This window comes from Tyto alba, unplaced genomic scaffold (assembly GCF_018691265.1).
Source record: "Tyto alba isolate M040663 unplaced genomic scaffold, T.alba_DEE_v4.0 Super-Scaffold_40, whole genome shotgun sequence".
Classification (NCBI taxonomy): Eukaryota; Metazoa; Chordata; class Aves; order Strigiformes; family Tytonidae; genus Tyto; species Tyto alba.
The window spans coordinates 36,797,710-36,809,504 of record NW_024881316.1 but is presented as its reverse complement, the minus strand read 5'-3'; the positions used below and the strand labels follow the sequence as shown (position 1 = coordinate 36,809,504).

Below are 11,795 nucleotides of genomic sequence, written 5' to 3'. Positions count from 1 at the left end.
AAGCACTCTCACAGGTCTTGACAGGGCTGATTTTCACTCTGTATCCATTAGGTAAGATTTGTAAAAGCCATCAGCGCTAGCCTAACTGTGGCCCAAACAACTTTGGTGAAAGTTCACCAATGAGTTAGTTCAATGGGGAGGGTCAAATCAATAGAAAGTGCTTTTCAGAGTCTCACCATTTAGCTCTTGAAATAAACATATCAGTTCAAAGAAAGATAAGATTAAAAAAGTTAAGATATATCAGTGCCAGCCACCTCTCTACTTAGGAAAAACTATACAATAGTTGAGCATGTCTGAACAAGAGAACACAGCTAATTTCAGTGTTATGTTTTGAAAATATTACAGTGAGGAGAAAAACATTCAAATTACGAAAAAAACCCTTTGTGGCACTATCCATTAAAATATGCCAAAGAGAAAGATGGATGGATACTTCACTGGAGCATTCTTTTATTTATAAATACACAAGTCAGTAGCAGCACAGTTCATTCTAAAAGAGTACTTCATTATTGCAATGTGTAGTGCTCCTTGATATTTTTCCTCCAGTAAGTAGCAATATGTCAAAACTCACATATTTAACTCACTTCTCTTGATGTCAGAAGACCATGGCATACCCTAAAGAACAAATATTTGAATAGTGTTAAAAACCTGTCAGTGAAGTCTTGGGTATCCATCTGTTGCACAGATAATATACATACTGAAATGACTGCCATTTATTACCAATACTAACAAAATAGTCAAGACTTCTGGTGTGTGTGTATTCATAATATATACACCCACAGTATGTATATGTATATACAAGTATATATATTAGTTATATATCAATATGCATATAAATTTCTGCTTAAATATTTACAAACAATTAGTATATTTTTCAGGCTCAGTTTTTATATTGCTTTCAGATGACTGAAAGGGCATATGGAAACAATAGGAACATATGGGAAAAAAAGATGTTTTAAGACCAGATTGTGATATGTTTACTCATGTTGAATAGCATACAAGGAATATTCCTTCTGTGGCATAAAGTACTCTCCTGTGAAGAAGTGTCACAATGCAGCAGTTTGTATTTACTCATGCTATTAGATATCTGCTGTTTATTTACCCGCACCAGTGTCGTGTCAGAACTAAATCTGGGATTTGATTGCTTCAGTTATTAACAAGTTCTACCTCGTGATAATTTTCTTAAATCAGGATTACTCTTTTATTTACACAAACTGGGAACAAGTTCTTACCTCTAATGTATAGGAATTACCAAGAAGGATTATTGAGGTCTCCCATTCATAAGCATTATGCTGCTTAGTTTATGAGCTTAAAAATACAACTTTTCAAAATAGATTGCCAATGTCACTTGGTATTCAAATAGTGTTTAACCTGTGAAAAAATATTTGCTACTTAAGGCTGATGAGATACTGCATATTTTACTCACCCTATTTTGCCTAGGCAGTAGCATGGATCTCCAAAGAGTGTGAATGGTTTTATGTATGAGGGGTGCACGGTTACTCACCCTTATGCACCTTGGAGAAGAGAAAGAAAGAATAGAATTTCAAGCTTAGCTCTCAACACCTTCCTTGAACAGCGTAAGTTTAACTGCAAATTCTCCCACCCTTTTCTGTTGCACCCATGTTGGTTCCAAATACCACCTGAGTTCCTATCAAAATAGCTGGAATATTGGCTCTACAGCACTTCAGAGACTCAAGCCCTTAGACTAAATGCCAGTTTTCTATTTGTGCCCAACACATGCAACCACACAGCCACACAAGAGGAAGTCAAAGGGATGTTTGAAAAGCATTAACCCACTTTAACTAGGAAAATGCCAATTTGCATAGGTGATTACTATATGTACAATTAAGAATATGCAATTAAGGCCCTTCTGGTAGACATCACACACATGAGCCTTCCATTGAATTCTATAGGAGGTTGATGCTGAGGTCTTGATCCTGGCTAGTCCTACTCCTCGATTTTAATCCAAAGTAAACGTCACAAGTGGATAGATCTTTTATTTTAAAGATACTGATCCTGCAAACACTTGAAGAGGCAAGCAGTTTTACTTACAAGGATCATCTGCAGAATCAGAAATGCCTCAAAGCCCAAAAATAAAAATATGAAGGAAAAAAAAAAATAAAAAAACAAGAGAAAATGTGTCACCGTATAAAGTCTGAATGGCTTCTGCTAATGGAAGTACTATGATTCCTCCAGACACATCCTACTGAATATGTTTGTGTTTGATGTAAAATATTTAAAATTAAGAAATGGAAGTGTATATTACTAGCTACTCAATTATAAATCCTATCATGCAAATTCTAGTTTATTTCTCAAAGGTAGATATAGTTAAAATAACCGTTAATGTCAATGGCATGGTAGCATTACAATATACAAACAAATAGAACTTCACAGGTGATTTGTATTATTTAGAAAAGATAATACTACTTTGCAAAAGCGATAATGTAAAGTGACACAACCTCTTTAAAAAAAAAAAAAAAACACTGCACTGGTAGTTTATATCTGTTTAGATTATATTATATAATCTGGAGTAAATCCATTGATATGACAAGTAACAGAAGATTCTTAGTTCATTGCCTTTTTCCAATCTAACATCTACACTACCCTCTTTTTGCTTTACAAGCAGTTCAGTAAAGTATCTGATCCTGGTATTCATTAATTTTCTTTACAATAAAACTGTAAAAAAATCTGACAGATTAAACTAACATTGTGTCAGAGGATCCATGAGTATAGAGCAGTTTTACATGTCAAATTTGAACTCAAAGTACAGAGAAGTTAAATATTTCATAATAATAAAGTAAGCAAATAAATTCCAGACCTGCCATGGAAACACTGACACTCATGAACTAACAGCAGCACTTGATCACACTTTAGTTATATATTATTATCCTTTAGAACCTAATTCTGCAGTGAAACTGCCCTCAGCATGGTAGTCCAATCATACCTCCTTATGTATTTCTGGATTAGTTTTTTAGGACCCGGACTTTCATCCTTCTCCTGGGTTAAAAAGCGGAAAGCACACTATTTGCACAGCATAAGCAGCAACACATATAGCTTTTTAGTCACAGCCAAGTATAATTATGGACAGAACACTGTTAAGGTACTCTAGTAGATATCTTTCATAAAAATAACTAAATCTTAATACTAGCAGTAGCTATCCCAGCCCACTACTTCCTCTGTAGCTGCAGACAGAGGGTTGGGAACCAGCAAGGCTGAAGTACATGGTTCCACAAGATGATGCGTGTCTTGAGCGAGATTCAGCCCTCCCTCAACTCCAGCGAACATCGGTTGGAGTTACAGATGTTCAACACATTGCATAAACAGGTCTATAAACTCTGACAGATTTTTGCACATCACTTACCTTAATATGAAAGACACTAAAATGAAATGAGGCAGGATAATTAAGACTGTGCACACTCCAGCACAGACCAAGGGCCATTTCTTGTCACACCGTGAAGGCCGTGTCTTGTTACATCCTGCTTTTAATCAGAAATCCACATATGGATCAATAGCATATTGCCCTAAAAAAAATACACTATGAGGGGTTTGTTATTTTTTTTTTTTTTTTTTTTTTGGTCATTTTATACAACTATAATGATTTGAGAGGGGGAAAATATCCTAACAAATGAAAACAAAGTAACCTGGAAACATAAAATGGAGATGGAGGCAAAATTTGAGAGTGACAAAACGTATTTTGCTACCTGTTCTTACAATCCCCTACCTATCTGTACAGCCAATAAACAGTAAACATTTTGGTCATGACAGTGTAACATTTCACAAAGGCTCTCTATGTTACAAGAGGACATGAATTGAATTTTTAATAAAATGTTAGCCTCAAAGCAATTCAAAAGATTGCATTTTGAAAAGACAATCGTATCCAAGCAGAAGACATTCTATAAAACTGCTACCCAAATAGGTAACAGAAAGCTTGAAACGTGACACAAAAGAAAGATGTGCAAAGTATCCTAACACTGCAGTCATATTACAAGTCACTACTTCAAAAGCAATGAATAAGATATTTATATTTACCCTAGGTAGCTAGACTGAAGAATGCAAACAGATTCCATGGATATAATACAATTTGTCAATATCTTTACTGCTGGAAATGGAAATGTTAACTCAGGCAGGTCACTGATCCTGAAAGATGAGTATAATCAATTACATTTTTTACCTGCCAGTCATTCACTTCATTGCCTTTCTCTCAGCTGACTGCTCCTCTACCTTCCTTTCCTTTTTTCAAGGGACTGAACAACTTTTTATATGCACTTTTCACTCAGTCTTTTTCACCATTTCCCTACTGCCATCTCAGATTAACACTGCTTGTTTCAGAACTAGTCTGTTTTCTTCTCTTATTTTCACAGTATTGCCTATTTCCACTGTCTGCCAAGTCAGAAAGGTGGTCCTTCTGGTCTCTGAAATGCCATCTTAAATCTCACTTCTTCTCAAGGTCCACAAATTTTAACCACCTCCTAAACAATAAAATCTGATCCAAAGCTCACTGAAGTCACCGAGAGCTTTTCTGTTAGCTTCAGTGGACTATGAATCAGAACCAGATTGCTGTCAGTAATTCTGGACTGAAATCCAGCAAAAAAACCCACAAAAGGATCTCTATGGGTATGTTTGTTGTTACTAACAGACTTCTACTTGAACATAGTCATGGCAATACTATACCCTGAGTTAATACTATCTGTATTTCCCATACATTTTCTCCAGATGTTATGCAAAGGACTAAGGCCTTGATTTTGTTGTTACCTTTATCTGTACAAATTTGGAGCGATGCCAAAGGCTTCTGAGAGAGCTTGAATAAATAATCAGACTAGTTCTTATCACTTCCTTTATATACTATAAAATACCATTCTACATCTAGCTAGGTAAAACAAGGAAAATTGTTGTGTTTATGAACCAGGTCAGTAAATCATTACAAAAAAACCCTACAGTTAAAATGGCTGTTTAGATAAAGTGATTGAGTATTTGGAAATCACAGTGAAAACTTTAAAGCCAGTGGGTTTTAAATTCTCACTAGTGAGGACATACAATGATGTTCTGGCAAAGATCCTCTCTAAAACTGTATCATTCATCTAGGAGCAATTTGAAGAAAAAGCATTCCAGAAATCAAAAATAACAATGTGACTTTACTTCATTCTTTCCATCGTCACAAGCATTTTGTTATTTATTCCCTCCTCATGCAATTCTCCCTGCCTTTTTCAACCTCAGTTTTCTAATGTGTATTTTTTTATAAGGGGAAATTAAAATAAATTAGTTTTCCCCTCCCTACCTTCTCCTACCACTTAAGTTTTAATTTTTTGTGTCTTGGGTGTAAAGTCAGTGCCTTTCTGCAATCCCACAGTGCTCCCACTAAGTGATACAGGGAAATCAGTTCTAACACACAATTTGGGAGATCTAACACAGTGTAATAATTAAGATACACGAATACTATGTAGAGGACTGTTCACATTATGAAAAGAGCTATCATTATCAGACAGCAACTACTGCCAATATAAAGCTAAAATATTACACACTTATTAAAAGGTATGTTGTAATTTGAGACTATTTCAGCAGTAATTTGACAGCATTGACAATTCACATTTTTTACATCTTTACCCTATATTCTACTAACCAAGGTACTTTAGGGGATGGGATAAAAGTAACACTGCCTATTACCACATAACTTTGCCAAGTGTATCAGCAAACACAAAGCCAGTTAGCTGATGTTCACTGAAGGAGTGCAGTTTGCGGGGGTTTTTGGTTTATTTTTTAGTTTTGTTTAGGGTTTTCTGTGCTTTGGATTTTGAAGTTGTTTTTGTGGGTTTTTTTTTGTTTGTTTGGTTTTGTTTTTTTGTTTTTTTTTTTTTTTTAAGATATTTATGCCAACACTTTTATCATAGTGAAGTACACTCCACCCTCACAGCTTCAGCTATGGGAAGCAAATAATTTTTAGAAATTAAGTTACTGTTTGCAACAAGGTTGCTTACAACATTGTTTAATATAAAAAGGAGCCAGGACACAGAACATTGATAGGGGGTGGAGTGTATTGTATATACAGAAGAGGGGTATTGCTTCTGTTCTGCAATCTGACATTGATGTGGGAAGAGGGGACAAAAACAAATGCATTTTCTTTCCAATATTTAAACATGCAAAGACAAAAAGCTTATTACAAGTTGTATGCAGCTCTGAATAATAATTAAAAAAAAAAAAAAGACAGCTCTAGAAATGCCTCAGTAGACTTAATTTGTTAAGATTTTTTAAAATATATATATATTTAATACTCTGATCTTTCACTTCAAAACTTAGAATTAAGCAATGAGTGAATGGGATCTGAAATACAGTCAAGGCATTGCTCACATCACATTAAAAGGCATCTTTTAAATGCAGCTGTAGATTTCTAAACTTAGGCTGAACAGGATTTTTAGTTGCTTGGAATTTGAAATGAAAAATGAACTTGGTCACATTACATTTATTTCCTTTAAGTGGAATTGTAAATATGCAATAAATTGCTGTTTCAAAGAGGCAACATACAGAATTCAAACCTATTTGTTTCTTGCATGATTCTGTTGACCTGTGCACGAAGAGGTACTGAAGCAGTGGTGCAGTGAGAATCACTACAGTGATACAAATCCACAGCTCAAGCATGAGATCCTAGAGGCTGGATCTCTGAGGAGCAATGCTGAGTATACTGTTCTCCAAAATACACCACCTCCTTTAACCAATTAATTTAGTTTCAGGAAAACTGCTGATCACCAACTTTTTTCCAAAAGAAAAAAAAAAAAGAAAAAACAAAACAAAAAAAGCAGGCAGAGAGGGTGGGAGGAGGGAAGAGGTGGAAAGAGTTTATGCATTATCATGACATTTAGCCGAGAGCTGCAAACAGAAAGCAAAGACGACAAATACCTTAAATGTGATAGGTTTCAACCAGAAATGTGAAAGCATTTTCCCCTGTTAATATCTTGTCAGAGTTGGCTGGGACAAAATTTGGGTTGCAGCTACAGGCTGAAGCAACAGTGTTGAGAAACAAAACAAACAGGCATTTATCATCACCAGCCCCCCCTCCCCACCCCCCAGCCCCCGCTTCTCCTCCCAGTTAGCAAAGTATGACTGATGCTTTTGGTTGGCTGCAAGGCAAGTATTAGCTAGAAATTCATTTAGCTAGATCCACATCCATGGCCCCAGATGTTTAAAACTTATCATGGATTAAAGCCATGAAATAAAAATTTAAAAAAAAATTTCAATTTGAAATTTTATTGGCGTGTTGCTAGAATGGTCAGCATCGATTGACAGGAGAGACTTTGTCCACATACTCAGAGACCAGCCTTCCTGCACCTCCCCCCTCTTTTCTTCCTCTCTCTTGCTCTTTCATCATTAATGCTATTAAAAGCCAAACAAAATACTGGCTATGGGTGTAAAGAATGCTGGTTTTTTGGAATGTTGCCATGGATCCTGCTTCCAGTCGCGTCCCACGGAAAGAGGGTGCAGCCTCCCGTCTCTGTGGCAGGCTGGTCTCCCCAGGCAGTGCAGGGCAGAAGACAGACACGTACCCCTGCTACTCCCTATTCTTTCCCATCCACGATAGCCAGGTCTTTGATCACCCTCAGTTTGCCACTGGCATCGATCCTGCGCTTCTCGCGTATTAGATCCTCCAGGCTGTGGAACCTCACCGTGTGCACCTTGTTCTCCGCCAAGTGGATCTTGAGATGGTACTGCTGCTGGTGCTGGGTGCCGGCAGCAGCCTGCAGCTCCCCCCCGGCTTTGAACTCCCTTTTCCCGAAGCGGCACCAGGCGGCGAAGCTCTCGGAGTTAGTCCAGCAGATCTCGTCGCTTTTTAAGCCCAGGTGCCCGCAGGCGTTTTGCACCACCAGCTCCGCCACCAGCGGGCGAAAGCGGTACCAGCTATTCACCACCCGGCCCACGTTGCCCGCGGCCGCCTCGTACAAGCTGTCCTGGCGGATCTGCCCCTGGTGCAGGTGGATGATCTGCCCGCTGCCCACGTACACGGCCCAGTGCGGCGGCGGGTGCTCCGACGGCCCCAGGTAGAGCAGCTCCAGCAGGTCCCCCGGCTTGCAGAGGGCAGGCAGGGCCGACACCGAGTAGACGCTGAGGTCCCCAGCCTGGGGGCCGCTGCTGACCTTGGAGAAGATGCATTCCTGGCCGCGGAAAGCGGAGAACTGGGTCTCGTTCAGCACCAGCTGGTGGTGGAGGTGGTGGGTGGGCGTCTCCTGGCCAGGGCTGCCGGAGCCCTTCACGCTGTACTTGTCTGGCTGGCCTCGCTCGTCCAGGTCCTCCTCCTCATCCGAAAAGAAGTAAGCCACCCCGACGCGCAGCTCGTCTTTCTCGATCCCCGAGGGGTCCCCGGTCGGCAGCTCGCTGTAATTAAGGTGGGTGATGCGATCCAGTTGATTTCCCATCAATGACAGGGCGAGGCGAGGGCAGGAATCGCCGGATCTGAAGGGAGGGTGGGGTGGGCAGGGACAGAGAGAACGAGAGAAGCGGAGTGCAAGCGGAGGGAAGGAAAGAAAGAAAGAAAAAAAAAAAAAAAAACAAAAAACCAAGGCACATACAAAAGACTTCAGCGATTCCGCCCTAAGTCCCCATCCCTCCCCCCACTCCTTCCTTCCCCTCCGTGCAAAGAAGAAACTCCCAGTGGGGGCCCTTCCCCTTGCCCTCGTGGTGCGGGACAGGGCAGAGCCGCCTTTCCCCGGCGCTCGCCGGGCGGGGCTGCCCCAGCCCCCCGGTCCCGGAACGCCCGGCTCCCGCCGCCGCGGGAGAAGGCGGCTCCCCGCCGCCTGCCAGCTCTGCGCGGGGGGACGGAGTTGCCCCGGGAGCCTCCGCTCCCCGCTCTGCCAGAGGAGAGGGCTCCCGGGACGCGGGAGAGGGGCTGGCCCGGAAGGTCCCGAGCCCTCCCCTCCGCCTGCGCGCAGCCGAGCCGCGCCGGGAAGCGCTGCATGCGGGAAGCCGGCTGGAGGAGCAAACGGCCTCGGAGCCGGTACCCCTGTCCGCCCGCTAGCCCGGCCGGGACCCCGCAAGGCACGGGCTAAGAGCGGGCGGGCGGCCAGCATCCCCCCCCCCCAAAGGGATCCCTCTCGCCCCTCTCCGTACCCGTGGTCGCCCAGCGCCAGAAACCCCCCCCAAACTCCTTTAAAGTCGTCCTGTCCCCATGGGCGCTGCAGAGGAGGTGAGCTCCGTCCTCCCCGCCGCACGACCGGCTCCTCCGCCCCGCTCCGCTCTGGGCTGCCCGGCCCCTCCGGCGAGCCTAAGTACCGGCGGCGCCGCTCCCGAGCCCGCCCCGGCCCCGCTCATTGGCCGCGCCGCGCCGCGCTGCGCCGCGCTGCGCCCGCCGGTGGCGGCGGGGATCGGTGGCGGGGATCGGCGGCGGCGGCGGGGATTCGCGGCATCGCTGCGCGGCCGGGCCCCGCCGCCCGCCCCCCGCTGGGCCCCGGCAGCCCCCCGGCCAGACCCGGGGCTGCGGCAGGGCCGGCGGCTCGCTACGGGCAGGCGGGGCTTCCCCGGGGGAAGGGGGATGAAAGAGCGTACCCACCGCGGTGTGCCGCTGCCAAGGGATCCCCGCACCGGGAAAAAAAAAAAAAAAAAAAAAAAGTAATTTCCATAAAAAAAAAAACCAACCAAACAAAAAAAAAAAAAAAAAAAAAAAAAAAACAAACACCAACACAAAAACAAAACTGCCCAGCTGGAGGGTTGCATGTGTCCAAGAGTTGCTCAAGGCTGGAGGTGGGATGCCCCTCGCCTGACTCTAGCAACCTCAGGCTGTGCCTGTGCAGCCTAAACTGACCCCCCGGGTTTCCCTGGGGTCAGGAGAGGCGGGCATGTCCAGGGGGCTGCTCCTCACGACTCTTGCACGGCCTGTTTTAGGAAGGCACGAACTGCCCCAAGGAAGTGCCTGTCTCTTGCCATCGACTAGATGGGACGTTAAAATTAACCTTAGATGTTGACGGTAGGTGAGATGACTCTGTGTTTGTCTTTCCACATCTGGCCGAAGCAGCGGTCGTGGGTTGTCCTCAGATGTGACTAGAAGACATGCTATGATTGTCTTAAGTAAAAAATGAGACTGCCTGACAGTAGCAGTCCCTTCCTTCCTAAGACACATGAAATCTAACATCTGTCATCAGTAGTAGCTAATACCAATACACACTTTTACACCTTGTTTTGCATATTATGGAAATAAAACTCAGAAGTTAGTAGCTCATTTGAACACCATTTATTTTCCTGTGAGGCAGTGTCAATGATGGGATTGTAACCTAGTTCTTCTGAGTTCTTAGTCCTGTTCTCTAATCATCCAAACTGCTGAGAAGTGAGAATGTAAATATTTTAAGACATTTAATGAAAAAAATTTAATGGTATTCTTTTGTTCATATGCGAATCATATTAAAGTACCATTTTTATCTAGAAGTAAATTTACTACTTGCTTCACAGTGGAAATAGTTTTGTCATCTAGACATCTGTATTTCTGTTTTCAGTGTTTGTGGGTAATATCTCACTTTATTGCTGTCCATTTTACAGTCTTCAGGTTTAATTAACTGAGAAAAATAATGCCATCACTTTGTTCTCATGATAGAGAGACATAGATCCTTAAATAAATATAGTGAATTTCAGTTTCTCAAGGTACAAGGTCTATACTTAAGTTCATATGGGTCAAGTAGTGTTTCTTAGATAGATGTGTTTGCTTTGAATGGCCCTTTTCTTGTTCCATTCAAACATTTATATGGCTGTCTTTCTAGAACAGCATTTTTTTGTTCTCATTACTTTTTTAAAATATGCAAAGGCATCACAGCATAAATGGAACAGAAAAAAGAGTGTGTTTAGTGATATGACATTCAAAGACTGACATCAGTTATTTTTCAATGTGGCAATTATACTAATCTGTTGATGGTTACAGACTTCCCATGTCTCATAAACCCTGGGACTACAGCCTGAGACTCCAAGGAATTAAGCTGATTTGCAGCAGTTAAGGATGTAGCATTCAAGGTTTGTAGAACAAGAAAGTGGATTTGAAAAAAGATTATATAAAAAAATGATTCTATTCTAATATATGCATTTAAAAGTTTCACAGTACTAAGCATAACGGATGAATATTATTAATCTCTGGAATTGTGTAAATGCTTTTCTAATGATTGTCAGAAATTATATGTTCTTTTATGGCATGACCTTCACCAACTGCAACGTTTTAAATTAAATTATGAAAACACTCTAATAGGTTTAGAGTTAAGGCTGTAAAACAGTGTTTAAATATCTCATTTTTTTTTTTTTTTATGACTGTTAATATGCTTCATTGTTAAAACTAGTCCAAGTTGAAGGCCACTTTCCATAGGCCTTCAGCAACAATTTCTGTTTTCTAAACATTTTACATTTTTCCCGTTTAAAGTCTGAATCTTTTTAGGTTGCACTCGCACAGTTCACACTTCCCACATTTGCCAATCATCAAGGCTACGTGGAGTAATTTTTAGATAGTTCTAAACAAACAAAACATTATTTAATCTTTTCCATGCAAAATAGTGGAGAACAGACTGTTTCAGTAAACTGCAGGTGCAGAAGGAAGGAGTCTGGGTCTAAGAAAGGCTCTGCAATTCTAACTAGGTGGATATCTCCTGCCAAATTTTAACCATTTTCTCTCTGTCTTCCATGCTTTTGCAAGTCTTCTCAGTGAGAGTATTCTGCCTCTTGCCAAAGCACTTGCAATCCCTTACAATCCACATCTCTCTATGACCTCTATTCAATGTATTTCCAACACCCATTTTCTCATTTAATTTCAGTTCTCTTGGCTTTACAATGCTTCATCAGTCCTTCATGCT

General features: G+C 41.8%; 1 protein-coding gene across 7 annotated transcripts; it reads right to left on the bottom strand.

Annotated features, from left to right (window-relative positions):
- Positions 1-427: 427 nt before the first annotated feature.
- LRATD1 (LRAT domain containing 1) lies at positions 428-9,210 on the bottom strand. 7 transcript variants are annotated; one of them, XR_006166517.1, is made up of 4 exons: positions 9,088-9,210; positions 7,650-8,433; positions 1,424-6,984; positions 428-612 (listed from the first exon to the last, which is right to left on the bottom strand). XR_006166517.1 is itself a non-coding variant. In XM_042803539.1 (4 exons), exons 2-3 carry the CDS (start codon positions 8,394-8,396, stop codon positions 6,934-6,936), a joined length of 798 nt encoding a protein of 265 aa, XP_042659473.1. In that variant the 5' UTR covers positions 8,397-8,433; positions 9,088-9,210; the 3' UTR covers positions 428-3,518; positions 6,886-6,933. The 7 variants fall into 7 exon arrangements, 5 of the variants coding, with proteins under 5 accessions (XP_042659473.1, XP_042659472.1, XP_042659474.1 ...); XR_006166518.1 differs by having other exon boundaries at positions 428-1,511; positions 3,359-6,984; XM_042803539.1 differs by having other exon boundaries at positions 428-3,518; positions 6,886-6,984.
- Positions 9,211-11,795: the final 2,585 nt, after the last annotated feature.

Bases quoted from the DNA above. Each gene is read 5' to 3' on its own strand.
- LRATD1 (XM_042803537.1), bottom strand. From the start codon at position 8,396: ATGGGAAATCAACTGGATCGCATCACCCACCTTAATTACAGCGAGCTG.